This window comes from Trachurus japonicus, chromosome 9 (assembly GCF_045865225.1).
Source record: "Trachurus japonicus isolate A0001 chromosome 9, Traja_1.0".
Lineage (NCBI taxonomy): Eukaryota > Metazoa > Chordata > Actinopteri > Carangiformes > Carangidae > Trachurus > Trachurus japonicus.
Genome location: NC_140915.1, coordinates 19,853,267 through 19,880,065, shown reverse-complemented (window position 1 = coordinate 19,880,065; position 26,799 = coordinate 19,853,267). Strand labels below are relative to the sequence as shown.

Genomic DNA, 26,799 nt, shown 5'->3' with positions numbered 1-26,799 from the left:
AATAAACATATGGGAGCCTTAATCCAGTGTGCGGATATTCTCTTTTTCCTTTTTCTCTGATCCTATGACTATCCTGCACCTGGCCTAAAATAGGACTGGATGTGCACACAACTACTCTGTTTTTCGTTGAATTATTATTGCTTGTGTGTACTGAGAAACTTTCATAGACTGGCAGTAGTACAATGAAAAATTACATGAATTAAACACATCTTGAACACTGATCTTTTCAGTCATTGTGGCAAGAAAAGAATAAGAAAATAAAATTTGGATACACCTTCTGGTGAAAAATAGTGAACAACTGATATCTTGGGTGTTAAAGAGTTTATAGAAAACAGCAAAGAGTTGGTCTGTTGAGCACTGAAATACCAAGTAGATAAAGTGTGGGTTAAAGTGTAAAAATGTGAGGATATATAGGCTACAGTAAGTACATGTGTATGTGATAGAGTTTCGGTGTGTGTGTGTGTTCTTCTTTTCACAGCACAAAATGTGGACTCAGACTTTGTAGCCACGTTATGGGGTCGGACCTCTTGTAACAGCTTTCCCCAAAGTTGATACGTGAATGAGTAGGAGGCTACAGTTACTATACCTAGTAAGTTGTAGAAAACACCAGAACAGAGTACAAATGTCTCGCAGCTGTCCAACGTCACCACACACTCCTGATAGACAGCCCCAGCTGAGGGCCAAAAATAACACTCAGGGACCAAGCACCTACCAATTCACAGTTGGGGGTAGTTAAGAGGACAAAAACCAGAGAGTGTGACCATAATTTTAAATAAATAGAGGGATCAAAGAGAACAACAATGAGTTCAGTGGTGTTAGTTTTAAAGCAAAGTTGTTGGTTTTATTGACACATCTGTTGCCTGAAGATTTTTTATCTCTCAGAGAATTAATGGTACAAATCACAACCAACCCATTTTCTGCCTCTCTTGGTACAGTTCAAGAGGTGTGTGGCTATTTTAGTAACTTGGCTTAGGAATGTGCAGTTGTCATTGAAGAACACAGAGGGCACAGATTAGTTGACGAGTTCCTCAACTACCCTTTCGCTGTATTTAGCCTCTCTGTGCTACTGAGACACTCCTCGTGTGCCCACGCAGCTCACCATACATTCACCAGCGTCCCAGGAACCGGTGCAGCTAGCTACCATGGAGAACGTGGCAGTATTTGATTCACCTGGAAAAGGAAGGGGTCTGAAGGCGACCAAGGAGTTCTGGGCCGGAGATGTAATTTTTTCTGAGCCCAGTATTGCAGCTGTTGTGTTTGACAGGTACAGTGAAGGGGTGATCTGTGCATGTCGTTGGGGTTGGGTGCAGATGCAGCTTCATGTGAATACATGGGCAGTTATACAACAATACATCATCTGTTACGTATGTAATGTTATGTTTTGTTTTGTTTGGGGAAGTCATGTTGTCTGATTTCACAGACATTAGTTCATGAATGGATGTAATTCTACATAGACAACTGTCTGTGTACACCTAACAAGACAGTTTGTCCTGATTGAGAAAATAACCGTATCTGGAATAATGCATTATTCCAACCTGTTCCCTCATGAGTGTTGTTTGTGTTAAATTTGGGGACAAAATAACCTTTTAGTGTGGAAGAGGAAAATCTAAGTGAAATCATTTAGCTTGTATATTTCTTAGACAGCACTGGTTTGGTTTGTTCTCCTTAAGAAAATGAATTCCTTATGATTTTATTGCTGTAACAACAGCTAAAACCATTAACAAAATAATAACAACATAATAACACAAATCCCACTCACAAGATAGAAATCTGAACAATGGATAAAGCCCCTTTCAAAATTCTTGTTTTATTTTGTTGACATTAACCACCTTAATGCGTATTTTCTACCATTTCTTTTGACTTTTCTTAAAGAATACAAGAAAATATATAAATAAAGGAAGAAAAATAGCCCAAAATCTCAAAATTGATCATTGTTTTTTTGCCTGTGGTGTCTTGCCTTAAACCCATGGAAATACATACATAAAAGGAGAAATATAATCTAACAAGACAGTCATACTTAACTCCTCCATTGACAATGGTCAGGCATAGCCTTAGTGTATCTTCGATGCTGTGATACAGTATATGGACCAAAACATCTTTTTTTCACCTCTCCTTCTCTGCAGTCTCGCGGAGCGGATTTGCCACAGCTGTTTCCGCAGACAAGATAAGCTCCAGAGATGCGGCCAGTGCAAATTTGCCCATTATTGTGACCGAACCTGCCAGCGTGCCGGCTGGGCTGAACACAAGCAAGAATGTGGTGCCATCAAAGCCCATGGCAAAGCACCAAATGAGAACATCCGGTAAGTGTAAGAGAAAAGGAAATAGGAATATAGATAGAAAGGTGTGGCATCGTACTTGGTAATAGATTTTGTTGTTTTTGCTCATGAAAAACGAGTAAGGAACCTCCACACCTACAGAAAGACTTTTGGTAAACTACCTTGTTTGTTAAACAGCCGTATTTAATCAAGTGAGGAATACATCTATCCTGTCAGTGGTTAATGTTTGTTTGTGAGTTGCACCAATTTTGGGCTTGTGCAGCACCAACGTAACGGAAGCTTTACAGGCGGGGGCAGGGCCTACTTTACGGCCCAGGGCTCGTGTCAATTTATAGTTACTTAAACTTACTGAACCGCTTTACTTTACAATCAGTCCTTGCAATTGGTCTCGGTGTATGTATGTCTAATTTTGTCCTGACCCTTACATGTCATATGTCTTCTTCCCCATTTTTGTCCATTGTGTCTGTAGTTTGGTGGCCCGCATCATGTGGCGACTGGACAAGGAGGGAAACACGGTGTCTGATATGCAGCTGACCACACTGGAGGAGTTGGAGGACCACATTACTGACATGCAAGAGGATGAGCTCAAGGAATTTAAAGTTGACATCCACAACTTCCTTGACTACTGGCCACGAGCCAGCAAGCAGCACACAATTGATGTCATCTCCCATGTTTTTGGAGTGGTACGTCTAAATATCTGTAGCCCATATTTGTTGTTTCTCCGATATATGGGTAATATATGTGGAAAACTATAACTTGTGTCCTTGCTTCAGTGGACAAGTACTGTAATGACAGTTTAACCACCCAGAGACTGTAACAAATGTGAATGTGTTCATTCATCCTTGTCAGGTCAGAACATATTCTTTCCTGTCTGCCGCCAGGAGTTTTTTTTTTTCCTTTTAACAACCGACAAAGTAAAACCAGTGGTGAACTCAGTCATGTTCATTCATACCTGAGGTTATCGCACAAGTTGTGACACTTAGTCACACCTGGCACTGTACCTATTTACCTGCAACACTTTGTGCTGAACTAAGTGTCCAAACTGGAGTTTGTACAATGTGCAGAGCAGATCATGTGATGCGTTTAGTGGTGGCTGAGATTAAGGTGAATGCCTGGTGAATATAAAGTAGACATGTGATATGTGACACAGGCAGTTGACAAGGACATAGTAAGTTGGCAAGCATGGGCCAACTTGAACTTTAACCAACCCACAGGGGAAGTGAGTTTTAAGATCTCTTTGCAAGTCTTGCAAAAAAAAACACAAAAACAAGGCCACATTTTTGGAGTACAATAGCAAAGCAAATTAACATTTGGGCCCAACACCTTATCATTGTATTCCCTTTTTATAATGATTAATTTGGATATGCTGTAGATGCGAAAGAGTAAAAGTGTTTGCTGATAACAAAGCACATTATAAATAAATCAGTAGCCTCTTTGGTGTTTGACCCTTGAAAGGTGTCAATGAACAGAGTAAAATACTGAAATATTTGTTGTGTATGACTGATAACTCCTGTTTTGTCTGCTCCCAAACTGTATGTGCTCACATACAATCATGTCCCTATTTCTCCTAGATCAACTGCAATGGCTTCACTGTGAGTGACCAGAGGGGTCTTCAGGCAGTAGGAGTCGGCCTTTTCCCAAATCTGTGTTTGGTGAATCACGACTGCTGGCCAAACTGCACTGTTATTCTCAACCACGGCAAGTAAGTAGAAAAAACATGTTAGGTAAAGGTGCTTTCAATTTAAAACTTTTGTATTCAGCTGAAATTGACTTGATTGCAAGGGTCAAATATAAAATGTTTGCGTGTTTCGATGCTATTGCGTGCGTGTGTGAATGTGTGTCAGGTTGCGTTTGGTGTAAAACTGCTTCCTGTTTGTCTTTCAGTCAATCGGCTGTGAATACTATGTTTCATTCTCAACGGAGGTGCGTTACCTCAACCTAAACCTTCTCAAGTGTTATTTATTAGAGCACCATTAGACTGAATGCTCACTACCACCACCACCACCACCACCACCCACTCCATCCAAAAAATTAAAGTCTTTGTTAGTAGTGTCCTGTAGTACTGTGGGCTTCATGTGACTCGGTTATCACATCAATCTGTAAACATGCATTTTGAATGCTCTAACGTTCATTTAGATAATTTAGCATAACAACAGGCTGGTGTGGGTTTTTCGCAGAATCTCATCTTTCAACCCCACGAAAGTGTTTGTCATGTCCACACAAAGTTCCACTCAGCTGCTGGTTTGTCACTTTGTGTGTTTGTCCATGTGTGATCACACTGTGTCTCTGTTCATCATGCTGGAGGTTACATGTTGTTGTTGTTGTTGTGTTTTTTCCCTCATTCATAACAGCTTCTGGTTCTGTAACATCTAACACCACACAAAACCATGACAAAAAAAATGTCCATGCAATATCTTCATCTCAAACTGCATATTTATTTCACATTTAAGCCATTTTGTGTCTTATATCTAATAAATGTGACTAGATTGGTCAGAAATTTGTCAAATGTGGATTTAGTTAAATGGGTAAAAATCGAATTAATATAACAATCTTCACAGTTAAACAGAAATGTGGCTTAAATTTGAAATACTGTCTCAATATTCACTAATAATCCCAATCAATCCAACAAATAGATTGACGGAACTGAAAGCTACACTATGGAACAGGGTTTCACCATCAATCAAAGTTGTTCAGCTTGTATTTCCACATGTAACTGTGTTTCTCTCCCTCAGGATTGAGCTGCGTTCTTTGGGTAAGATTGCAGAGGGAGAGGAGCTGGCAGTCTCATATGTGGACTACTTGAATTTGTCTGAGGAGAGACGGAGACTGCTGAAAACACAATATTTCTTTGACTGCACATGTGAGCACTGCAAGAACGGAACCAAAGATGACTTGAAGATGGCAGGAAGGGAAGTGGACGGAGTCAAGGTTTGTGGTGACGTTACTGTTAAACTGAGAGTTAATTCTATACAGCACAATGCAAGAAGCACCAAGCCCTCTCAGCACATCTCATACTGACATGGATGATAAGCACAGACAGGAAACACGAGAAGCAGAGACAGCGAGACTATTTTAAGCAAAGATAAGTCCCAGTGGAATCAGCTTCTAATCTGGGTGCATGTGCATCCATTCATTCACACATGCATCTACAGTGAGGTAGAGAAAGCTGATTGGCATAGATTTCATTTTCTAAATAACTTTCATTAACTCAAGGCTGAAGCTGTACTTATTGTGTCTATTATGTTGATATTATACTTCCAATATAAAACTTGTTGCAATTTACCATTTAATACTCCGAGATGAGTAAATTGATACACGATGCACCATAAAAAGTGCAGTAATTCCATAATACTGAATGATAGTTCGGCATTACCTTAATGTCTAAAACACTACTCTTATGTTGGCACAGTTCACTCTGTAAATGGAATCTGTCAGAAAAAGTTTTTTTGTCTACTTTTAACAATTCAAGTCTCATATTAACCAAAACTGCTGTGGCATGCCAGATTCGGCTGTCAAATAATAACCAAGAAAGACTTGTCAGTTAATCATATGAATGACTAAAGCATGTTTGTTATTGGTAAATGGAACATTCAAGCCTTGGACATGGACCCTTGAGTTGGTCAAAGGTCTTAAGATAAAACTAATCAGGCCTTGGCCTTTATGGACTCAACAAGGCGGATTTGTGTTGTCTTGAGCATCATTGCCAGTGTGTCACTGTTTGATGTGTGGTGCAACAGTGTTTGAATCACTTGCTGAAATGCGATCAATCTCTCCTATCTCCACCCTTTTAGCCCACAGATGAGCAGGTGAAAGAGGCAACAGATTATTGCTTCGAAATGCTGGGCAAGATGGACAAGTCTCGATTAAATGGCGACTATCATGAGGTATTGATCAATCACCTACAACCCTAAACAAGTATAGCTCCAGAAAGCATCCCCCCCCCCCGTATGTTATCAATGCTCTACTCCTGTGTTTTTTCCACCCCCCAAGATATTTCTCTTTATGTTGTTTCTTCTGTCTCTTCAGGTGGTAAAAATCAGCAGGGAGTGCATAGAGAAAACAGAGCCTGTTTTGGCTGACACTCACATCTACCTGCTGAGGATGTGGAGCACGTTAAGCGAGGTACAAGCTTACCTGCAGTACTTGGATGATGCTGCAGAGTATGCACGCAAAATGGTGGATGGATACATGTGAGTACAAAGATACCGAGCAATCTCTTGTGAGCATCCTGCATATCTTATACCATTCTGTGATAATGATAAACATATGAAATACACCACCGGATAGATACTGAAATAAATGAAACCTCCTCCCTCTGACAGGAAACTGTACCACCCAAACAATGCCACTCTCGGTATGGCTGCGATGCGAGCAGGAGTGAACCACTGGCAGGCCGGGCTGATAGAAGTTGGACATGGGATGATCTGCAAAGCCTACGCTATTCTCATGGTCACCCACGGCCCAACACATCCCATCACTAAAGACTTGGATGTAAATACTTTACAATCTTAAATTCTGCATGGATAATTATGTTTTTTTCAAAAATGTATTGTTAAACAAAGAGCAGCCAGGTTGTCTATCTCGTTTTGGATGCAGTTCAGTGACTGCGGTATCGATATTATATTGAAGCACCTAAAGGACAACGTATGAGCGTTCTCTTTTAGAGGATGAACCTACTGAGAATTACTGCCAGAATCTACAGCTTTCAGTTAATTTATCAATCGTGACAACTCTTTTCAGCTGCTTTCACCTACTGTAAATACATCTGTTGACATTCAATACTGCATGCCCAGCAGTGAATTGATACACAGCTAGCATCTAACTGGTGAGCGTAGTGGAGGATTTAGCAGCTAAACAACCACACATTTCCCTAATGAGTTGAGAGAGCCCAAAAACAAAAGCAAAATTCCTGTAAAAAAAGTTAATTCATGATTCTTTCAGATAATGGGTGGACATTTTAAGTGCTGATGTTCCCTTTCCCATCTCCATAGGCGATGCGGATGCAGACGGAGATGGAGCTGAGGATGTTCCAACAGAACGAGTATGTTTACCACAGTATGAGAGAGGCAGCTCTGAAGAATAGACCAATGACCATGATGCATGAACCCAAGTCTATGGAGGAGGGAATCAAGAACCTATTTCACCGGAGGAAGTAACCAGCCCAATGGCAGCCAAGAAATCCCCATCCTATTGTTTACTGGCAACAGCCAAGTGGTGGTGTGAGAGTCTACAGTTAGTCTCATGATCATTTTCTGTATCACACTTTTGTAGTCACACTTTTCATTAAAAACATGTCACATGAACTTGTGCTTTTTTTTTTTTTTAATTAAAAGCTATGAGACAGATTTAAGGTGCCAACTATTTACTTTCAATAAAACATATTGGAAACCGAGGAAAGCTGCCTAAATTTATTCTATTTTATCTGCTTTTGCATCTCAAGTCGTAGGGATGACAGAAGCAAAGCAACCCATGGGTGTTAACTTTTAGAGCTACAGCGCTGAAGTTGTGAGGTGGACAGATGAGTAAACTCAGTTAATGTTTTTAGCAGACTCATGTCAATAGATGCATTAAGGCAACCCTTACCCTCACACACGGTCATGTTGACCCTATTATCTTCAGCCGAGTCTCCCCTGCTGCCTCTTACTGTAGGGCAACAGCCCATCACAGCTCCTTCCCATTCGACAGATGCCATTCTTTAGGCATCGCCTCATACGCCCAACGAGCAGGAGGTGGGTGTAGGGGTGGGGGTGTCCAGGTGCGAGTTGCAGAGTAGTTAGTCCACTTTTATATACTTGTTGAGCGAGTCCCTTTAAGCACCTGTTGCTTGTTATCAGTTCAGTGGAGATCTGACCTTTGTCAGCAATACCAGACGCGCCACTGCATCAATGTGATGCCAGCATGTTCGAGTATGATACGAACAGTCATATGGCCTGTGTTCCAACAGATAAGACTTCTGAAGCCAGCGACAACACAGTACATTGGTTAAACTGCTGCAAGCATCTAATTTTAGACATTAAAGCCATTGAGTCAAAAGAAAAACCATAAGACAGCATTGTCTTTTACATTTTATTATACCTAGTGCAGACATTACAGGCGTTTGCTCGTCCTTTTGTACACAATGCCACCAAGAGTCATTGTCTGGGGAGGAAAAGGAAAAAAAAAACACAGGGAAAGAAAGTTGAAAAAAACAAACAAAACTAAGGCACCAATATAGTGAAGTTATGCATTTGTCTATACTCACATTGACAATTGTGTTCCCATCCAGCAGTTCTGTGACGGACTCAATTCCCTTAAGGGAAACTTTGAGCTTGTTGCCTTCTCGCTGAACCACCGCCTTCAAGAAGCACGACAAGAGCAGAGTCATGAGGACAGTGTTTATCCACACAGTTCTGCTTTAAGGGTCCATCGGTTCAATTTTTACCATTACAAATGTAACCGCATTTAAGAGGCAATTTGCATGCCCTAGCTTACCTTGACCTTCTCTCCAGTGATAGTCTCCAGCTCAGCCTCCTTTCCGATGGTGAAGTTATTGACGAGGACCTTTGAGCCAGTTGTGACCGTCACTTTGAAGTTGTCGCCAGTCTCCTCAATCTCAGAGACACTCTTGATGTCTTTGCCTTTCTGGATGAGTTCGTCAGGGAGACCTAAGACAGAAAGCAGCCGCTTAATAAGCCATAGCTTTGCAAAATGAATATTTTTTTTTTCTAAGCAAAAACCTGAGTCAAATATTTTTGTTGTTTTAAATGTTTTAAATTTCCCTATTTTGCATGCACCTTACAACCAAAACAACAACAGCAACTACATTAAGAGTCACAAAACTTAACTCAGAAGCACAAATCTTACCAATGGCCTTCATGAAAGGCTCAAAGTTCTCCTGAGTCTCCAGCTGGTATTTTCCAGAGAAAGACATGATGGCAGACAGTGAAGGTGAAGAAAGCGGTGGTTATCTGCTGTTTTATACGCTCAGACTACAGCGCTGCAATCATTAACCGCAGGTGTTTCCAATTAAGGCAACTCCAGCCCCATTCATCCAGCAGAGCTCACAGAGTATCCACCAGCTCCGATAAGGCCTGAGCCCAGATAAAAAGAGGCACCGAGACTAATTAGATAAGTTAGGTAACTTTTAATGCACAGGGGAAAGAAATAAACCTGTGAGACTATATATTTTGGAACATATACTAGGCTATTACACATACACACTAACATATTGCACGATGTGTATCCCAACAAGTGCTGACAAGACATATTTTCTGCTTTCACTCATCCTTCATCCTCCTTCCTTCCTTCAAGTCTCAGATTTGGCCTCTTGATTTCAGTTCCTTCTTTTTTAAATTCTGTTTTTCTCTGTTTTCCTTTTTCCTCTTTGTCCCTGCTTTAGCCAAGTCTTTTGTTCCCACTCTTCTGTTTTGTCCTTGTTCTACACAGCATTGCGTAAAATTTTTTCTTTTTTTCTCTTTTCTTTTTTCTTTTTTCCATAAGTTTTACAGCTGGAGATGCTGATTTTTTTTTTTTAATTCTTCCTGTCAGGGGGGGTAGGGTTAGGGGGATTGGGGGATGATTTCCTATTGTATCATGAGGGATATGTCTTTTTTTTTAGCTGCCCTTATAACCCCTCCAGTTCACTGTCACTTGAACTGTACTCTACATTTCATTACAAGGGCACTTTAGTCAGGTGATGTCACTTATCAAGATAAGCTCCTGACAGATTTCAAAGAGGCCACAGCAATATGACGAAAAAAAAAAAATCAGTGCAGCAGAATGTCAGTAATCTGTCATCAGTGTTTCAGAGTGTTAAAAAGAGAGATTTTTTTTCACCTACTGTCAACCTATCAACCCTTTTTTGGCACTAGCCTTTTGCAGAGAACAGATTGTTTGGATTAAGGATGAAGTAAAAAAAAAAAAAAAAAAAAAGATCAAAGGTGACTGTCCAAGATAACCACCATAGCTGTTGCAACAGTGACATGGTGTTACTAGAACTGCTTTGAAAACACATACACACAGTGTCTTGTCAGGATCCTTTGCATTCATGTAGCAGTCTGAACTTCTGAAAGATAAAGATGGCTGTATAGGCTTTGTACATTCGGTGATAGTGGAACACACCTGATAAGATTTATGCTGACTTGTACAGTAGAAAAGGCAACATCTGATACTCTCTCAAAACTTTATTTCAACATGCAGATATCTGGATGACAACTGTCAGTATTCATCCCTATTTTCATACATAAAAATATATAGACAAAGGCACTCTACAGAAGGACTCCAGGGGAAACAGCAAAATCAGAAGCATGATGACAAACATAGAAATGCAACGATATGAATAAGGACGAGTCCTGCTTCATCTCAACTGTACAGCTGCAGAGTTTCCCATGTGACCTTGTTGTCAGAGGCAGCTCATTGGTGGATTCGATGAGGAGAAGTGTGACCGGCCAGATGCAGGAGCCTGAGGATGACATCACCGGCATCACTGCCTTCGAATTGTCCGATTTGGTCGTCTCCTTCCTCCTCGATGAGGCAGGACTGATCCGTGGTACAACTCTCTGTAGAGAAAAAAAGAGTTGTCATGATGACCATGCTCGCCTGTTATTGCAACTGCAATTTACAGTATAAGGTTTGGTGTCATAGGACCATTTTCAGAGCAAGAGGGAAGATTAAGAAATCCACAATGAAATACTCTAGCATGTTTGTAGTATGTTTTTGAAATCCTACACATATACATTTTATTTTTGAATTCATGCATTTGTTCAACTAATGTAGCTACCTAAAGGAGCAAAGTGTGGAATTGGCCGTCTCTTGAATTCATACTCAAACAAATTCACACTCGCATTGATCTAATGTAAGCTTAATTGTTAGCTTCAGCAGATAAGTAGGAGGTTTTTTCCTTTTTCATTGTAGGCTAATGATGATTTCACACTCAGTCTGCATGACAGCAGCATGGAGAGCTGAGTTTGAGGAATAATGTCACGCAAGATAGTTACAGCAAAGGTTTAGAGCTTATTAGTTGTGGATACTACTTTATCCTCACATGTCGGACCGGGAGCAGACTGAATGCTTCAGTGACTCACTAAAGCCCTATGTAAAAAAAATTGTACTAAAAGGTACTTGTACTTTTATTGAGTATTTTAATTTTATGCTATTATATCTACATTGCTACATTTTGGAGGGAGATAATGTAGCTATGTTTTATGCTACAAATTTATTCAACAGCTTAGTTGCCTTTAAAGATTTATCTTAAAAGTTTATGTTGAAATTTTGAATTATGTTGAAAAATATAGGCTACAGTACCTGACGATATATCAAACCACCCCATATTATCACCAAATGGTGTTTCAATGCAATAATTTCATAAGCCATTTTGCATTTTTTCACTATGATTTTTTTTCTTTTCACATGTCACTGTTTTGCATGCTTACGTAATTTCCGAAACCTTTAAATCTAACTCTCATTAAGATAATTTAAATGGCACAAAGAGTTTAAAAATGGGTAGACATGACATGCAAAATGTCTTTTAACATGGCATGTTTTTTCCACTCATCCCATTATATCATGTAACAACAGCAACATCTTAACTGGCCAACTAAAACTTTAAAATGCTGTAATATTAAAGTAGGGTTGGGTTAGGGTTATAGAGCTACAGTATGGCAAAGTGGTACTACTTCTCCTGAAGTAAAAGGATCCAAATCCTTTTTTTTTTTTTTTTAGTCAATAGGTACATGAGGATTTCCTGACCTGCATCGCAGCAGAGTCCTGAGGCAGCACAGTGTCCTCCTTCAGATCCACAGGGTCTTCCTCCTGCCTGGCAGGGGGTGAGCAGGTAGTTCTCCTCCACACAGTGAGCTGTTTCTGGGGAGCCGAGCAGGCAGCCGAGACCCTCCCCGCAGCAGATACTGGGGCCGAAGCAGCGGCCCCTGTCACCGGGGCCACAAGACATGCACTGGAGGAGGAAACAAGATATCATTCTTGGTGTTAGTTTTATAATGCGATTACAATTTAGCTCAAAGTTGGAGACACAAAAGTGGCTCACCTTGCGTAGTGGTGCGTCCATGATGGACCTCTTCCCACCGATAGGACAGTTGGAGATGTAACACGCTGAACACACAGATAGGAGAAAAAACATGCACACGGACACAGCAGCTCCAGTCATTTCTGCTGAGACAGTGACAAAACAACAGTTGGGGAAAAACAAGAACAGTATTTAGTACAAATAACCATCTAATTCCTCATGTTCAGAGATCTGTTCAGAAAGCAAAAGTTACTCACTTGTGGCTTTACAGTCGATGAGTCGTTGACTTCAAGTTCTTGTTTCAGCTGCTCCCAGAGGATTTTCTAACTTGCATGGTTCCACAATGACCTGTCTTATATACTCTCAGATCTTCTTTTGAGAGTGACACAGAAACCCAAAAGCCACTTAAAGATCCTTAATGAGCTCGTTTTATTGAAGCTGACCACCGGGCATGCTGGGTCAAAGGTTTCGGGCAGCTCTGTTGCCTGGTTTGCGTTTTGCTATTGAGAATCATTAGAAAAGGGCCCGTGTTGCGTGACCGTGCATATTCGAGATGATGATGGAAAGTCCGAGAGGTCAAGAGGACAATGGGGAGATGGAAGCATGAATGGACTTGAGTGTGGTACAACTTTGATCTGCTTTCGTTTGAAACAGGAGATTTTTCCCCCCCGTATTTTCTTAGGCATCTTCTCCAGCACTGATAGAGGAAAAGTGAAAAAAGATAGCCTTCAAGGTCATGAGAAGAAGCCCATGTGCAGGTATGAACCTCAGTCTGGTGAGCTGCCATTTTGGTTCAACAGTGCTATACAGTATGCAGAATTAGTTGTGAGTGGATGTTTGTAAACAAGCCAAATCATGACACAAAAGACACACAAATAGACACACGAACAGATTTTCCCTTGCTATTAATAAAACCTTTTAATTCCTCGCTGGAATTGATGCACGCATCATCCAGGTCTGAGGTTAATTGGTTTTATGAGCTAATTAACACAGCTAATGATCGGCCACAACTCATAAAAGGCAGTTTCACACTTTCAATCATATGAGCTCAATTACTGCAGCTCCCTCCTGATCTAAGTGCCACCTCATCTAAATTAGTTGATAACATCGTCTTTGTTCACCAACTTCTGTGTGCCAAAACGACATTTAGACGTGGACTGACTTGTGTTTAGATTTGACACCCCTCAAACAGATCATAAAACCTGTCTCCAGCCACCATCTGAAGACATAAAGTGGTGTAAAAAGGACTGAAGTGTCACTCAAACAATAGGACTCTCTTGCCACCTAGTGTCAGTGTTGACAAATTTCCTCTATTTGTGCATACATTTTTCATTGTCACTGTTTTCATCTGTCAGGCTTTTGCAGGAGGTGGACAAAATAGCAGGAATACTTATTATGCAACATTGTGCAATACATTAAAACAACACCAGAAACTAGGTGCAGAAAAATTAGGATTTTTGGAAAGAAGAAGACAGTCTTTGTGTTTTCTTTCTTCGCTTTAACAAACAACAACAACTGAACATGAAAGACTTCACAGAGGCAGTGTTTTTGCTAGAATACATTTTTACCACACAGTTGTCAATGTTATGCACAGCCCCTGTGCCACAGCGCTCATCAATTACATATGAACTTTGTATTCTGTTTAGAAAATACCTGAAATGCCTTTACCCTGAAACTTTTATTTATTTATCTTAAAATATGAACTCAATCTGCGTCAATAGGTGTATCTTTGAGGATAAAGACAAAAAATCAGATCTCGCCTTGCCATGTTCCTCCAAAAACTGTGCAAATCCCTATTTCACAGAGAAATGGAGATGTCTATCTAGTGTTTCCTTATTTTTCTGCAGGAAGGCACTAGGCTTGTTGACTTCCTCTCCCCTCCCTTCCTTCCTTCTCTCCGAAGGTACTCATCTGAAAAATGAGAACAAAGTGATTGTTCCTGTTCTCTTTCTTAAGTCACTTCAAATGCTATCCGTGGACGGGCGGCTCATTGTCAGGAGAGTTGCAGTGCGAGCAGGAGGGAGAAAACGCCGGCACAGGTACAACAGCAGCAGCTGCAGCAGCACTTCAGCCACAGCATCACAGAAAACACACTCGGCCGGTAAGTTCTATACACACATACACACACACACACACACGCTCTTTGCTGCAGCCTCACACAAACGCACTCTTACATGGCACTGAGTGGCATTCTGGCGAGGAGGGGCTTCGGTTTAATGGATTGTTTGGAATGCATGGTGTGGCAAAGTATGGACAGGGGTTTCTGCACAACGCACCTTGAAAGGGAGAGGCGAACAATGACAATATTTAAGAAAACATTAAAAACTGTCTGTAAAGCATTCAAATTTTCAGTATGCAATGCATCTGAAATTGTAGAAATCTTGGGAAGAGGCAGACGAACATTCACCCTGCAACCTGCATGTGGTTTATGTTTTCTATATGTTACTAATAACAAACTGACCCCAAATACATGTGTCGCTGTGATGCATTTTTACATTATTCATTGATATGAAGAGATATTCCCTGTGCATATGTAGTGTGTCGTGCTGCTTGTAAAATTTCAAAGTGTGTTTTTGCAGAGAGAAAAAAAAGACTCACTGAATTATATAAATACAGTATGAGTATGTGTGAAATCATCTGTAATCGCTGTCACTCCCCAAAGTTTATGATCTGCACTTGTCATCCTCTTTTCAACATGAATTAGAAACAATTCAAACATATTTTTTCTGTCTCTGTGTTTGTGAAACTGGATGTATATGCTTGAAATGAATAATTCAACAGGGGATTTTGACATTTTTCAAGCAAGAGTATGAAAATATCCCATAGTCCTGGTTTGAAAATGATGCTTTTCTTTACTTATGTGAGTATGAAGTGGATATCTTTGGTTTTTTGACACTCAGTCAAACAAAACAGGGCTAGATGTTTCCTGGGTTTTAGAAATTAATTTATTTTTGCAATTTTCTGACCAATTTTCACCAAATAATGAAAATATTAAGCAAGAAAATGAATGTGCACCGTGTGTGTAGGATGCATCTGCAACAGCAAACAGAAAGATAACATGCAAAGTAAAGTAGAACTTGCAGTGATGTGATTAACAAGAATCCCAGCTCTCTCTGTGATAAGCATAGTGTAGATAAGTGCACCATTGCTAAGTACTATTTGAATGCCATGCAGAAGTTAGACAGTTCCCCTTTGAGAGTGCTTTGTGGAGTATCACCATCTTTTCATTATCATCTACACTAAAAGACACACAGTGATAAGATATTTATAGTTCTACGACGTGGCAGCTCTATGCTTATCAGTAATTTCATCAAACTCAGACGCAGACTTCACACACAAAATTAGTGCAAAGCATCACAAAGCGTAATGGATGAGAAAAAGGGGAAGTTCTTCTTCGCTATCAGTTCACAAAAAAAAAGATGAAGAGAGCAGAGAAAAAAGAGATGGAGAAGCGAAAAGTGTGCGGGAGGTAGAGGTGAGCATTTCACAGATAACTTCCTAATTTCAGGAGAAGAGGAGATCTGTGAGAAAGGAAGAAGTGAGAGGTTTCAGGTTGAACACTGAAAGGTGTGGGTTTCGACACCATGCTGTTTGTGTGTTCCTGGCTACAGCCCCCTCCCCAAATCTTCACAGTGATGGTTTCGCGTGTTAAACAGAAACCAGACGAGAAGTCATCTGATGGACATTTGCCAAGTCTTTTCCAAAATGTTAGGTTTGTTTTTGAGGCTGTTAGTACAGTAGGCAGTGGTGGAAAGAAACTTACTTGTACTAATATAATGTTGAGGTATTGCTTTGGCTATTTCCATTTTAAGCTTTATAGATTTCCAATAAAAAGGTCACTAATGGTCTTACAAAACACAATGAAGTCGGTTAAATGATACATCAGTGATTTCTATATGATTTTGCTTGTGACCTCCCCTTTAAATGACTCAAGTTATTTTATTGACAAAACTGTTGGAGGCCCAAAGGAGGGAAAAGTATCAGGTGTTTCAAAAAAACAAAAACAAAGATTCCCTCCAAAGATATAGAATATACATATTATGTTTTAAACCTGATGCCTACATTTTCAAATTGTGGTAGCAGTCATAAGCTTGACATTACTTATCTCATTTCACGCTGTTCTCATTGCAGCCACAAAGAGTTTTATATAACTTCTTATTTCTCATGTGCAGCACCAGTGCTCCCTGAGGCCTGTGAGAAGTTCCCCTTCAAGTAAAGGACTTCTGCACATCTTTCACCAAAACATTCTTGTACTCTTTCTAACGCAGAAAGAAGATGGAAACAGACAGGGTCAATTTCTCGCCACGAAGAAGTCCTCCCCTCAGAGATGAACGACGACAGGGATCTCAGCACGGTTTCTACCTGAGCCCGCCTCCATTCTATCTCAAGCCCCCGAAATTCTCCCCTCCCAGATACAGCAGTATATCACCCACCGGTGACACCTACAGCGTGTTCAGCCCACCTGCCTTCTTCCCCATGCTCGGCCCTGCGTGCGCCCAAAAGGAGGGATCCCAAAAACGTAAAAGAACACCTTTCAAAGTGGACGCCCAAGAAGGTGAATCTCCTGAAAGAGGAGCGGAGGAGGCAGAAAAAAGCAGCAGCAAGAAGACAGTAGACCTCTCCCACATCCCCTTCTCCCTCCCACCGCCACACCCCATGGCTTCCCCACCTCCAAAACCCCTCCCCGGTATGATCGAGCTCAACAGACTGCAGCTCCATCGCAGATCATCAGCTGTGAATTTACCTGTCCAGGTGAAACAGGAACCTCTCAGTCCTTCTCCTGTTTGGCCTCCCTCTCCTCTCCTTCTCCACCCTCCATACTTCCCACCTCTCCACCACAGCCTCCTCCCATACCCCTTCTTCATGCCAGGGCCGGTCATGCACCTCTCCCCCGGTGCCTTCTACCCCAGAGAGGACCTCCGACCCAGTCACCACCGCACCCGCGACGGAGCCTCTCGCAGCGGCACGACCACCGCTGAGAAGCTCGGGCTCAACATCCACGTGGATGACAGCTATTATGTAGATGTTGGAGGTGACCAAAAGCGGTGGAAGTGTCGCATGTGTGACAAGTCGTACACCTCCAAGTACAACCTGGTCACGCACATCCTGGGCCACAACGGCATCAAGCCACACGGGTGCCACCTGTGTGGGAAGCTTTTCAAGCAGCTGAGCCACCTGCACACACACCTGCTCACACACCAGGGCATGAGGCCCCACAAGTGCCAGGTGTGCCACAAGGCCTTCACCCAGACCAGCCACCTGAAGAGGCACATGATGCAGCACAGCGATGTGAAACCATACAGGTGAATGACAGCGACAATTGTGGTTATTTTCGGCTTTTTATTGCCTATTTCTATCCTTATTTTCTATCTCATACTCACTTTTTCTGCCTCTCCAGCTGCGGTGTTTGTGGTCGAGGCTTTGCCTACCCCAGCGAACTTCGTGCTCATGAGCTAAAGCATGAAAAAGGCCAGGAAAATGTTTGTGTGGAGTGTGGTCTGGACTTCCCCACACTCGCCCAGCTGAAGAGGCACCTGACTGCCCATCGTGGCCCCACCCTGTACAGGTGAGGAATGAAATGGCTCTCTAATGATTGTGTCGTTAAAGCAATAGTTCAAAATAGCCTTCATTCACTTGCTTGGGAGTTCAATGGAAAGATTTAGACCAGCTCTATCCAGCGACAACAATATCAGCCTGACATTACATTTAAAGAACTTTAATTAACATGACAAATCATAACTTGAAATCAAATTTCAAAAGTTATCATTATAATCCTTTCAAAGAAATATTGATACACTTTGGTTTTTATGCAGACGAAATAATGTATTCATTGTCCGCTTTAGAGAAGCTGGAGGGTGGGTTTGTTTCTTTTGGACAAGTCCAGGCTGTTTTCAGCAGCTTTCGTCTTTGTGCTAAGCTAATTCATCAGCCTGCCGGCTGTAGCTTACTATTTAAGGGATGGATAAGACAGTTGTATCAATCTTTTCATCTAATTCTGGGTGAGAGAGAGAATAAACGCATTTCCCAAAATTTCAAACTATTGCTTTAACATTTCAGCTTTCTATTTGGCTGTGTAAGTGAGGTTATACCTGTTGTTCCTGCAGGTGTGCGGAGTGCCAGAAGACTTTCCAGTATCCGAGTCAGCTTCAGAACCACATGATGAAACACAAAGACATCAGACCGTACATCTGCAGTGAGTGTGGGATGGAGTTCATCCAGTCACACCACCTGAAACAGCACACGCTCACTCACAAAGTAGGTTTTATTAGCAGGACGGAGAGAAGAGACACAACATTTTTTCTCTGTGCTCTTTCACAGGGATTGGAAGCAAAAGCATGTATTTTGGCGAACAAACCGAGTTATCAGTTTTACTGTCGCATGAAGACATTTCTATTATTCCTTGTTCACATTTTTGGATCCTGAAAATGGCTCAGAGGGCTTGGATGCCAGCCCAACAGGTTGTTTTGGCAGCTGTCTCGAAGCAATTTCCCCTCAAACTCTGGGCACTGATATGATTAAACGTCCAGGTTTCATGTTTTATTTCCCCTTTAGTAACATTAGTGTTAAAAAAAACACCTGATTCGACCCTCTTTGGCGTTGTTATGTCTACATATTGTTTTAAATTGTCTCAGCTGAAGATACTTAACATTTTTATGGTTGCACGGTTGCATGACATGGAAACACTCAAACTGTATGATACATAATTTTATGCACATTTTCCCTAAATTCAGCCTTATGCATTTAGTATCTCTGGAAATGTAAGGCTTTCTGATACCGAATTAAGGTCATAAAATATAGATCAGTGAAATTCAAGAGAACAAGCAAAAAAACCAATCACATTTTAAGCAGATGACGTCTGTTGACAACATTTCTCACGACGCTACTTCCCCACTCTCTCATTCTTTAGGGTGTGAAAGAGCATAAGTGTCGCATCTGTGGTCGTGAGTTCACCCTGTTGGCCAACATGAAGCGCCATGTCCTCATCCACACCAACATACGGGCCTACCAGTGCCACATGTGCTTCAAGAGTTTCGTCCAAAAACAGACTCTCAAGGCTCACATGATCGTCCACTCGGACATCAAGCCCTATAAATGCAAGGTTAGTTGAACTTAACATGTCGCATGTGACTTTCTGCGGTGTATTTTGGCCCTTAGTTCCTCATTTGTTCACTGATTAAAGGGCAATTTCTACATTTTTGGAAGAAGATCAGTATTGCCCTTATCGGTAATTCATTTTTCCCAAACAAAAATAACAGCATTTGTCATTTGAACAAATTGCCTAGGACAATATTTTCAAGTGGCCAAGCCCTCTCCTAGTGGCCATTAGAAGTATGAGCACAGAAGGAAGTCAGGAAACATTTATTACAGAACAATGCCCGCAGAGGGTGGATGAATCAGCGAATCATACTTTTAAACACAACGCCGTCTAGTTGTTTACAGTAGTCAACATGACTTTCTTTTACCATGACTACAATCCTTCCCTAACTTGAGGTTGTCATTATAACCATAGTTAACCATGAGTAACCATGACAACAAAGGTCGCCTGACCTTAACATAGCTTCTTGTATCTCAAACCACATTGCTTCCCTAATCCTAACTAAATTGCCTCGCCGTGTAAACCTAACCAAGCCTAACTGCATTGTCTTTTTTAATTAATTAGAGCAAAAGACAAGTAATGGTGTCCTGCCGATAAAAGCAACATTAAAAAAAAAAAAAGTGATCATGTGTTGTTGCAAAGGACAGCTGTTTGTTGAGCTGTAAGTTATTTGTGTATCAATTTGTCATTTTACAATTTGCATGACTTTTCGGGTAATTAAGACCTGCAGCCACCAAGCTAACTACAGTAGTAAGAAATAGTTATCTCTGTCCATATGAAATCAAATCAACCCTCTTGCACCTCTAAAACTCAATAACCATCAATTGAATCCATGCAGTGTAAAAAAAAAGAAAAAAAGGTTGCAGCATTACGTGGTGACTTATGTGGCGCAGCGTAATGTGAATATGCCTAACCGTTTTCCCTCTTTGCACTGTTTATGCTAAGCTAAGCTACTCTGCAGCTGGCTTCACGTTTACCCTACTGACATGAGTCATAACAACCTCCTCATCTACCTCTTGCAAGTAAAAATCAAGGCATCGGTATTCTATAAATAACCAAATCATATTTATTGATGATCCCAGCCAGGAACCAGACTTGTAATATTTAGCACTAGCTGCTATTAAAGGATTTCCCCACTTTTCTGGAGTGTCTGTTTTGACCTTGGTGTTTGGCTTGACGACTAAGACGATGACCAGATAGCAGAAAGGCTTTTGGCAGTGGGAGCCTCCTCGTCCATAGGAAGGATATCGCCGCACAAACCGCCTCTCTAACAATGGCCCCCCAGCCTCCCCGGAGAACAGGGCCCGCAAATAGATTTCATCTCGCTTTCTCTGCTGCTGGAGGGAGCTTCCTGTTTTCTCACGGTCCTCTTGGACAGTTTACAGTCCCTCTCTCCTCCTGAAGGAAAGGACCACCCTAATAAAAAAGAATGCAGAGGAAGGACAGCGCAGGAGTTGCCCTTCCCTGTTCTCCTCCTGGCCCTGTCTCGATGTTGCTTCCTCTCTCTGTCTCTCTCCCTCTCTCTGTGTTTTTCTTCTGTGTGTGTGTGTGTGTGTCAGGGTGTGAGAGAGGGGGGAAGACAGAGAGGAAAAGAGGAAAACAAGGATTGAGGGAGGGTGTGTGTCTGTGTATATCTGAACGCCTGCACATTCATTCATGATTACGTGTCCCACTGCTGTAGCTCTGCATTCTGAGAAAATAATAGGTCGATAGCGTCGGCTTATTGTTTTTGTATCCTGAAATAGTGTTTACTACAGCCAGTGGTTGGAGGTTAGGCTACAAAGTACATTTTTAACTCAACTGTAGAGTAAATGCATTCAAATCATCATACTTTAATGTTACTTTTTACTCCTGCTCCACTGCAATTAATAGGATCTGCAGAATAAACTGCCTGCAATATTAAAAAAATGTTTAAAATGAAGTCATTTAGATCAATTTGATTTGCCTGTGCGTCGACCTTGTTACATTTGAACAAGTTATCTGGTTCTCCAGTTTTCATGCTAAGCCTCACTAACTGGCTGTTTACTGAAGCTTCCCATTTCATGTGCATGCATGAGAGCGGTATTGATCTTCTAACATGCAACGAGAAAGTAAACAATTGCATTTTCTAATAATGTCAAACTATAAATTGAAGTGAATGGTTAATAAGTTCAGTATGCACTTTTTTCTTTTGTCTTTCAGCTTTGTGGAAAGGAGTTCAACAGGATGCATAATCTAATGGGCCACATGCATCTCCACTCAGACAGCAAACCCTTTAAATGCCTCTACTGCCCGAGCAAGTTCACACTGAAGGGAAACCTCACCAGACACATGAAGGTCAAACATGGCGTCATGGACAGAGGGCTGGATGAAAGATGTAAGGATGTACAAATCTGCACTTGGTACTGTACGTGCACTTCTGTTGAAAAAAGTTGTGTGATGTATTTCTTTTTTACTTTCTCTGGTTTCAGTGTTTAGGCAAAGGGGGCGATTCTGCCTGACCACTCAAATGGGCCTCCTCACCCATTTCAGCCAAGAGGAGCCGTTTGACCTTTCCCAGAAGCCCCCAGGCATGCCCAGTCTCCGTCTTTCCCAGTCCGATGGCGAGAGCGTACCGGGAAGCTCGTGTCAGGAGGAGGAGGACGAGGAGAGTTTGTACAGAAGGAGCCAGTACAGCCCTGAGGTGGACCAGCACGAACCAGCAGGCGAGGACCAATACATCCCCGAGCTGGAGGAGAGAGGACAGGGATCACCTGATGAACTGAGTCCAGGAGAGAAAGAGAAACAGACATACCAGCAAAGTTTAGATGATGAGGCATTTGAGAGGGAGTCAGCAGCAGAGGGGCAATCTGGAGATCTCAGAGGTGCCCCGGTGCACCTCTCACAATCAGAGGCATTCTGTGAGTCTGATGTAGAGCTAGACGAGCAGGAGCACCACAGTGAGACAGACCATAGACACATGTATGATTACGACTCAGATTCAGAGCTAGAGGATGATCACCAAGAGCTTGATGAGCCAGAACTAAACAAAAAGCAGTTGGGTGGCTTTTATGAGGCAGCTATCAACGTGTCAGAGAGGAACCAGCACAGTTTGGATACAGGTGAAATGGTGCACCACATGCACACAAGTGAATTTACGGGTCCACAGGATGAGGAAGAAGACAAAGAATGAGGGAAAAAAAATAGTGGGAGAATGAGAAGAAGATGTGGGCTCTGGGGCAGGCTGATGTTTTCTTGACAGGAAAATGGACAGGATGTTCAGGAGACACTCCCCTAAGCAGAGAGGAAAGTGTGTAGGTCTCTAAATAAAACTGATTATGGAGTTGTATAGTAGCTCAGCACAAAAAGGGAAAGACAAACATATCATGTTTATTAACAGACCAGAAAATAAAAATGAAGTTACTGTAATACAAAGCTGTGAAGCATACTGCATGTACAGAAGATGTCACTCACTGACAAATAGCTACTGACAGAAAGTGGATTAATAAGTGTAAAAGTATGATTAGCAAATAGCTTTTCTGTAAATAAAATGCAAAGAGATATTTAATTTTTTTTTTTTTTTTACAAATCATTTTAACTCAAATATGTTATTTAGCTTTAACTCTGACTCTATTTTTTTTTTTTGTAAATCTAAGATATGAAAATCAGTAATTAGGTTTTTTCCCTGAAACCGACATCATTTTGTTTGTGGGATGTTGCACTCAAAGTAAACATCAGATTTACAGAGTGTAATGTTGTAGTCTTTGACTGATACAGATGTGACAAAGCTTGACGTTGTGTTTTTATGAAATAAACTGTGATTTTTTTTCTATTCTTATGTCTAATGTTTAGATTTTCTAACATCTTTATGACTTTGTTCGTTCAGTCTTTTTTGGGAGGTTTTTTTTATTGTATGGCAGTGTAATGGTGGTCATGATTATGATTCTGCAAAATCAAAAATAAAAGCTTGAATGCATGAACCTGCTGCTTCTGTTATTAGACCATCCTTGTGGCTCCTTTTCTTTCTTTTTTTAAAGAATATAAGCCAAGTTATTAATTCTCAGTCCTCACCTTTTGCCGCCTGACACATACTTTAGCAAGCTAAAGATGATTGCTGCGAGTTTCAAAAACCTCGCCTTTCTCCTCCTGCTTCTCTTTCAAAGCAGAGGAAGAGGAAGAGAAAACACCTCTCCCCTTCTCTCTTTTAGGTTGTGATCAAACAGCAGTGACGGACACAGTGGGTGTCCCAGACAAAGGCTTCATATGCCTGTATGACTCAGAATAAAGCATTGTTTCTGCTCATTGCAGAAGCCCCACTGCAAACAGAAATGCTACTAGAATGACAAAAGTGTGTAAAAACATCTCTTCTTTATCACGCACTTCATCATGCAACTATAAAATAATCTAGCAAAAAAAATAAATTAGTTTGATATTTATTCATTTACTTGTTTATTTGACAGGGACAGAGCATATTAAAAAACATTTCTGTAAATATGACATACAGTATTTAGCCAAACAGGATGGTTTCCGTCCCTGTCCCCGTTTGTCCCTGGCCACTTCTTACAAAGGCTCCTTAAATACAAAATAAAAAAACTGAAAATTGTGAGGAAAACAAATATCCATCAATCTAAAAACACTAATCAATATACTGTAGGCTATAACTCAAAATTGGTCAAATTAATACCTCACTCTCCCGTGACAGTTCAGGTAAACAAACCAGTCATTTCGTGTCAGCTGAAATGCAGAACAGCAGCTTCTCTATTTCCACCATTGACGACCACCGTGTCCCAAAGAGTGAAACTGCAAACAGTTTGAGGAAGTTCTCACATCCTCCTCTCCTTTCCTTTCCTCACCTATGTTTCAATCCCAACCGCTGGCTCAGAGAGGAACCACAGAGAGTGAGTGGATAACCTGCACTGTTTCACACCACTGCCCATTGTCAGGAATTACTGTAGCTCCTCTCACCAACACCATGTCAAGAGATCACTAGAGAATAATGATGATAATGTAGAACTGATGACAGCTCAGGGAGGCATGGTGCTCCAGGAGGTGACTCTATCACCCCTGTGCCTTTTAAACGAAGTGAAACTTTAAAGAGCATGAGAACCATCCAGACACACAAGAGCAGGTAAATACTGATTTAATGAAAAGATGAACCTTGTGGTAAGAAACGGTTGCTGTTCTGCTTTGCAATAAAACGAGCAAACAAATCATGACCATGACAAAAAAGACGGGATAATGTTTCATTGGTAAAAGCAAGAATTCACAGTTTATGAATCAGTGATTTTTAGGCACTGCTCTGAGATACAGTAACGCACATCACACAAATTTTGAGATTCACACTCACATGAAACTTCAGGCTGTGACGAATTATTATTTCAGTTATCATTTACAGTAATTTTCCGGTTATGTTCTTAATTCTTAATCGGGGCGGGATCTGATAAGCTTTACAGTATGCTTCTCTCGTTTTCCCTTTCGGTGTAACTGAAAGTGTGTGTGATGAAGTCTGATTCAAATGTCCGAAATAAATTTCATTTACTTTCATTGTAAGGTTTTATTAACTGTCAGGAAAACAGTTCCTCAGAGTTCAAGGGGACGTACACCTTTGTTCTCTTTTGTTGGACCACGAGTCCAAAACTCAAAGATATAGTTTACTTACTGCTGACACAACAAGTTAATCTATGATCTCATCAATTGTTGGACATTAATTGACTGCAATTTTGGTAAGTAGGAAAAATACCCCAAATTTGATGACTTCAGCATCTGGACTATGAAGATGTGCTGATTTGCACGTATCTTTGAATCTTTGAGTTTGGGACTATGTATATGAATTCTTCATACAATTTACAGAACCCAATCCTCTACACATAATCTGTCTTCTCATGTTGTTTTAGAGTCTTAAAGAGCCTTTAACAAAAAGGAGTTATAGCACTGCTATAAGGGGATGTCAGGTTGTATTACAGGGTGGTACCCATCCTGTTTCATTCCATCCAAAATGTATTTGTTACACATGTTATGCAAGCACATAAATGACTGCACATTCCTATAGGGACAGTAAATATACCACGGTTGTACTGCTGCTGCTTTCTGTCTTTCACAATTTAATTTGTATTTGATGTCATGCCCAATCTATATTAAAGCTGCCGAAATCAGCTGTCAGTCAATCAGTTTTCACAATTGGCATTAATAAATGAAAAACAGGAAGATTCATCAGTATCTATTATAGTTGCATACAGTGTATCATTGCCATGCTGTCTTGCAACCTCCTGCACATACTGTTTATTTGGTTAATATGTTGACCATTGTTAACTATTGCCGCAAAAACAGAAGCATATCTCTATACATTTGCTGTAGGCTAATTACTGAGAAAGGTACCCAGCCATAATTACTTCTCGTCACAGATTTTTTTCTGTCACATATCTTTCTGTCTCACTCACCTACTTACATGCCAATGCCCTAGATAAAACTATGGAGGGCAGATTAAAAAAAGGGAAGCAGACAGGGGATGCCCGTAACTGAGAGAGTGAAAACAAATATTTCACAGCCACATTCACCTTTTTAGAGCAGGGAAATAATGTGGGAGCAAAAAAGATACTGTATAGGCCTTTGGGTGGAAATGCATTGTCAACATTAACATTTTACACAATAGCCACAAAAGGACACAATAGAGTAATAAAAAAATAAAATGAAATAGGATATAGAATATCATGCCTAAAGAGAGGGCTGTGCCTCCAGCTTGTGTATTTAGAAATGTTGACTTCCTGTCAGTCCTCTCTTGTGCTCAGGTAAGGACTTCCTGTTTTGCTGGTCAGCGAGAAAATGAGAGGGTGCTGAGATTCTTCCATGTTTTGTTTAACAAAACTGTCCCACCCCAGACTCAACCTGTTACCTCCTTTGACCCAGAGCCAAGGAGCTTATTGTAATTATAGCCGAGGGCTGTCCTCCTGAATTGGGAACAAAAACACTGGCTCAATAGGTCAAGGGCCCTGCTATATTCATGCACAAATTAACACGTTAAGCTTTAGATTCAGCTTTGCAACTGCTCAGTTCCAGATATAGTATTTATTCTGATGCTGTATTCCTGGTTTATTATATTTTAGGCTTTAAAAAACTTTTTTTTAAATGTTTTAAACATGACTGGGCAAATGTAATGTCCAGATGAACTAATGGAAGCAGCCATCCATGATGCTGAGTAACTAACACTGGAACTTTTTATGGCTTTGTATGCAGAGCCACAGGCAAAGTGAAATCTCCTGCACTTCCACTTCTGTCTGCATATCTGGTCTGTCTCCTCCTTTAATAAACAGCACCCTCTATTGTCTGTTTTATCAGCCAAGGATGTAAGTAATGGGTCTAACAGTAACAATAAAAATAGAATCAAATTAAGCTCATGATTTACAATAACTGATGCAAAAAAGCAAAGTATTATACATTTTTATCAATTTGGTCAATAATTTATTCTGACATTG

At 40.9% G+C, this 26,799-nt stretch overlaps 4 protein-coding genes across 7 annotated transcripts; 2 read left to right on the top strand and 2 right to left on the bottom strand.

Moving 5' to 3' along the window:
• The first annotated feature begins 981 nt into the window (after positions 1–981).
• Positions 982–7,441, top strand: smyd1b (SET and MYND domain containing 1b). 2 transcript variants are annotated; one of them, XM_085786457.1, is made up of 10 exons: positions 982–1,264; positions 2,124–2,300; positions 2,746–2,959; positions 3,848–3,978; positions 4,161–4,199; positions 5,009–5,204; positions 6,068–6,160; positions 6,303–6,466; positions 6,599–6,767; positions 7,268–7,441. In XM_085786457.1, the coding sequence occupies exons 1-10, from the start codon at positions 1,143–1,145 to the stop codon at positions 7,430–7,432; spliced, it is 1,470 nt and encodes a 489-aa protein (XP_085642583.1). In that variant the 5' UTR covers positions 982–1,142; the 3' UTR covers positions 7,433–7,441. The 2 variants fall into 2 exon arrangements, with proteins under 2 accessions (XP_085642583.1, XP_085642585.1); XM_085786459.1 differs by lacking the exon at positions 4,161–4,199.
• An 887-nt stretch (positions 7,442–8,328) lies between these two features.
• LOC146981341 (fatty acid-binding protein, liver-type-like) lies at positions 8,329–9,205 on the bottom strand. Its single transcript, XM_085786462.1, has 4 exons — positions 9,120–9,205; positions 8,748–8,920; positions 8,518–8,610; positions 8,329–8,414 (listed from the first exon to the last, which is right to left on the bottom strand). The coding sequence occupies exons 1-4, from the start codon at positions 9,184–9,186 to the stop codon at positions 8,364–8,366; spliced, it is 384 nt and encodes a 127-aa protein (XP_085642588.1). The 5' UTR covers positions 9,187–9,205; the 3' UTR covers positions 8,329–8,363.
• A 1,219-nt stretch (positions 9,206–10,424) lies between these two features.
• On the bottom strand, positions 10,425–12,669 carry LOC146981340 (isotocin-neurophysin IT 1-like). 2 transcript variants are annotated; one of them, XM_085786461.1, is made up of 4 exons: positions 12,534–12,669; positions 12,298–12,419; positions 12,003–12,207; positions 10,425–10,813 (listed from the first exon to the last, which is right to left on the bottom strand). In XM_085786461.1, the coding sequence occupies exons 2-4, from the start codon at positions 12,415–12,417 to the stop codon at positions 10,668–10,670; spliced, it is 471 nt and encodes a 156-aa protein (XP_085642587.1). In that variant the 5' UTR covers positions 12,418–12,419; positions 12,534–12,669; the 3' UTR covers positions 10,425–10,667. The 2 variants fall into 2 exon arrangements, with proteins under 2 accessions (XP_085642587.1, XP_085642586.1); XM_085786460.1 differs by having other exon boundaries at positions 12,298–12,422; positions 12,534–12,662.
• Positions 12,670–14,265: 1,596 nt separating this feature from the next.
• On the top strand, positions 14,266–23,310 carry znf366 (zinc finger protein 366). Of its 2 annotated transcripts, XM_085786455.1 has the most exons (7): positions 14,266–14,377; positions 16,545–17,579; positions 17,675–17,842; positions 18,381–18,531; positions 19,184–19,375; positions 21,554–21,728; positions 21,823–23,310. In XM_085786455.1, the coding sequence occupies exons 2-7, from the start codon at positions 16,552–16,554 to the stop codon at positions 22,521–22,523; spliced, it is 2,415 nt and encodes an 804-aa protein (XP_085642581.1). In that variant the 5' UTR covers positions 14,266–14,377; positions 16,545–16,551; the 3' UTR covers positions 22,524–23,310. The 2 variants fall into 2 exon arrangements, with proteins under 2 accessions (XP_085642581.1, XP_085642582.1); XM_085786456.1 differs by lacking the exon at positions 19,184–19,375.
• Positions 23,311–26,799: the final 3,489 nt, after the last annotated feature.

Coding starts and splice junctions, on each gene's coding strand:
- smyd1b (XM_085786457.1), top strand. CDS start 1,143: ATGGAGAACGTGGCAGTATTTGATTCACCTGGAAAAGGAAGGGGTCTG. Junction 4,200..5,008: donor ATGTTTCATTCTCAACGGAG/GTGCGTTACCTC, acceptor TCTCTCCCTCAG/GATTGAGCTGCGTTCTTTGG. Junction 6,768..7,267: donor CCATCACTAAAGACTTGGAT/GTAAATACTTTA, acceptor CCATCTCCATAG/GCGATGCGGATGCAGACGGA.
- LOC146981341 (XM_085786462.1), bottom strand. CDS start 9,186: ATGTCTTTCTCTGGAAAATACCAGCTGGAGACTCAGGAGAACTTTGAG. Junction 8,921..9,119: donor GCCTTTCATGAAGGCCATTG/GTAAGATTTGTG, acceptor TTTCTGTCTTAG/GTCTCCCTGACGAACTCATC. Junction 8,611..8,747: donor TCACTGGAGAGAAGGTCAAG/GTAAGCTAGGGC, acceptor TGCTTCTTGAAG/GCGGTGGTTCAGCGAGAAGG.
- LOC146981340 (XM_085786461.1), bottom strand. CDS start 12,417: ATGACTGGAGCTGCTGTGTCCGTGTGCATGTTTTTTCTCCTATCTGTG. Junction 12,208..12,297: donor TGGACGCACCACTACGCAAG/GTGAGCCACTTT, acceptor TTCCTCCTCCAG/TGCATGTCTTGTGGCCCCGG. Junction 10,814..12,002: donor AGGACTCTGCTGCGATGCAG/GTCAGGAAATCC, acceptor TTTTCTCTACAG/AGAGTTGTACCACGGATCAG.
- znf366 (XM_085786455.1), top strand. CDS start 16,552: ATGGAAACAGACAGGGTCAATTTCTCGCCACGAAGAAGTCCTCCCCTC. Junction 17,843..18,380: donor CGTGGCCCCACCCTGTACAG/GTGAGGAATGAA, acceptor TTGTTCCTGCAG/GTGTGCGGAGTGCCAGAAGA. Junction 21,729..21,822: donor CAGAGGGCTGGATGAAAGAT/GTAAGGATGTAC, acceptor CTCTGGTTTCAG/TGTTTAGGCAAAGGGGGCGA.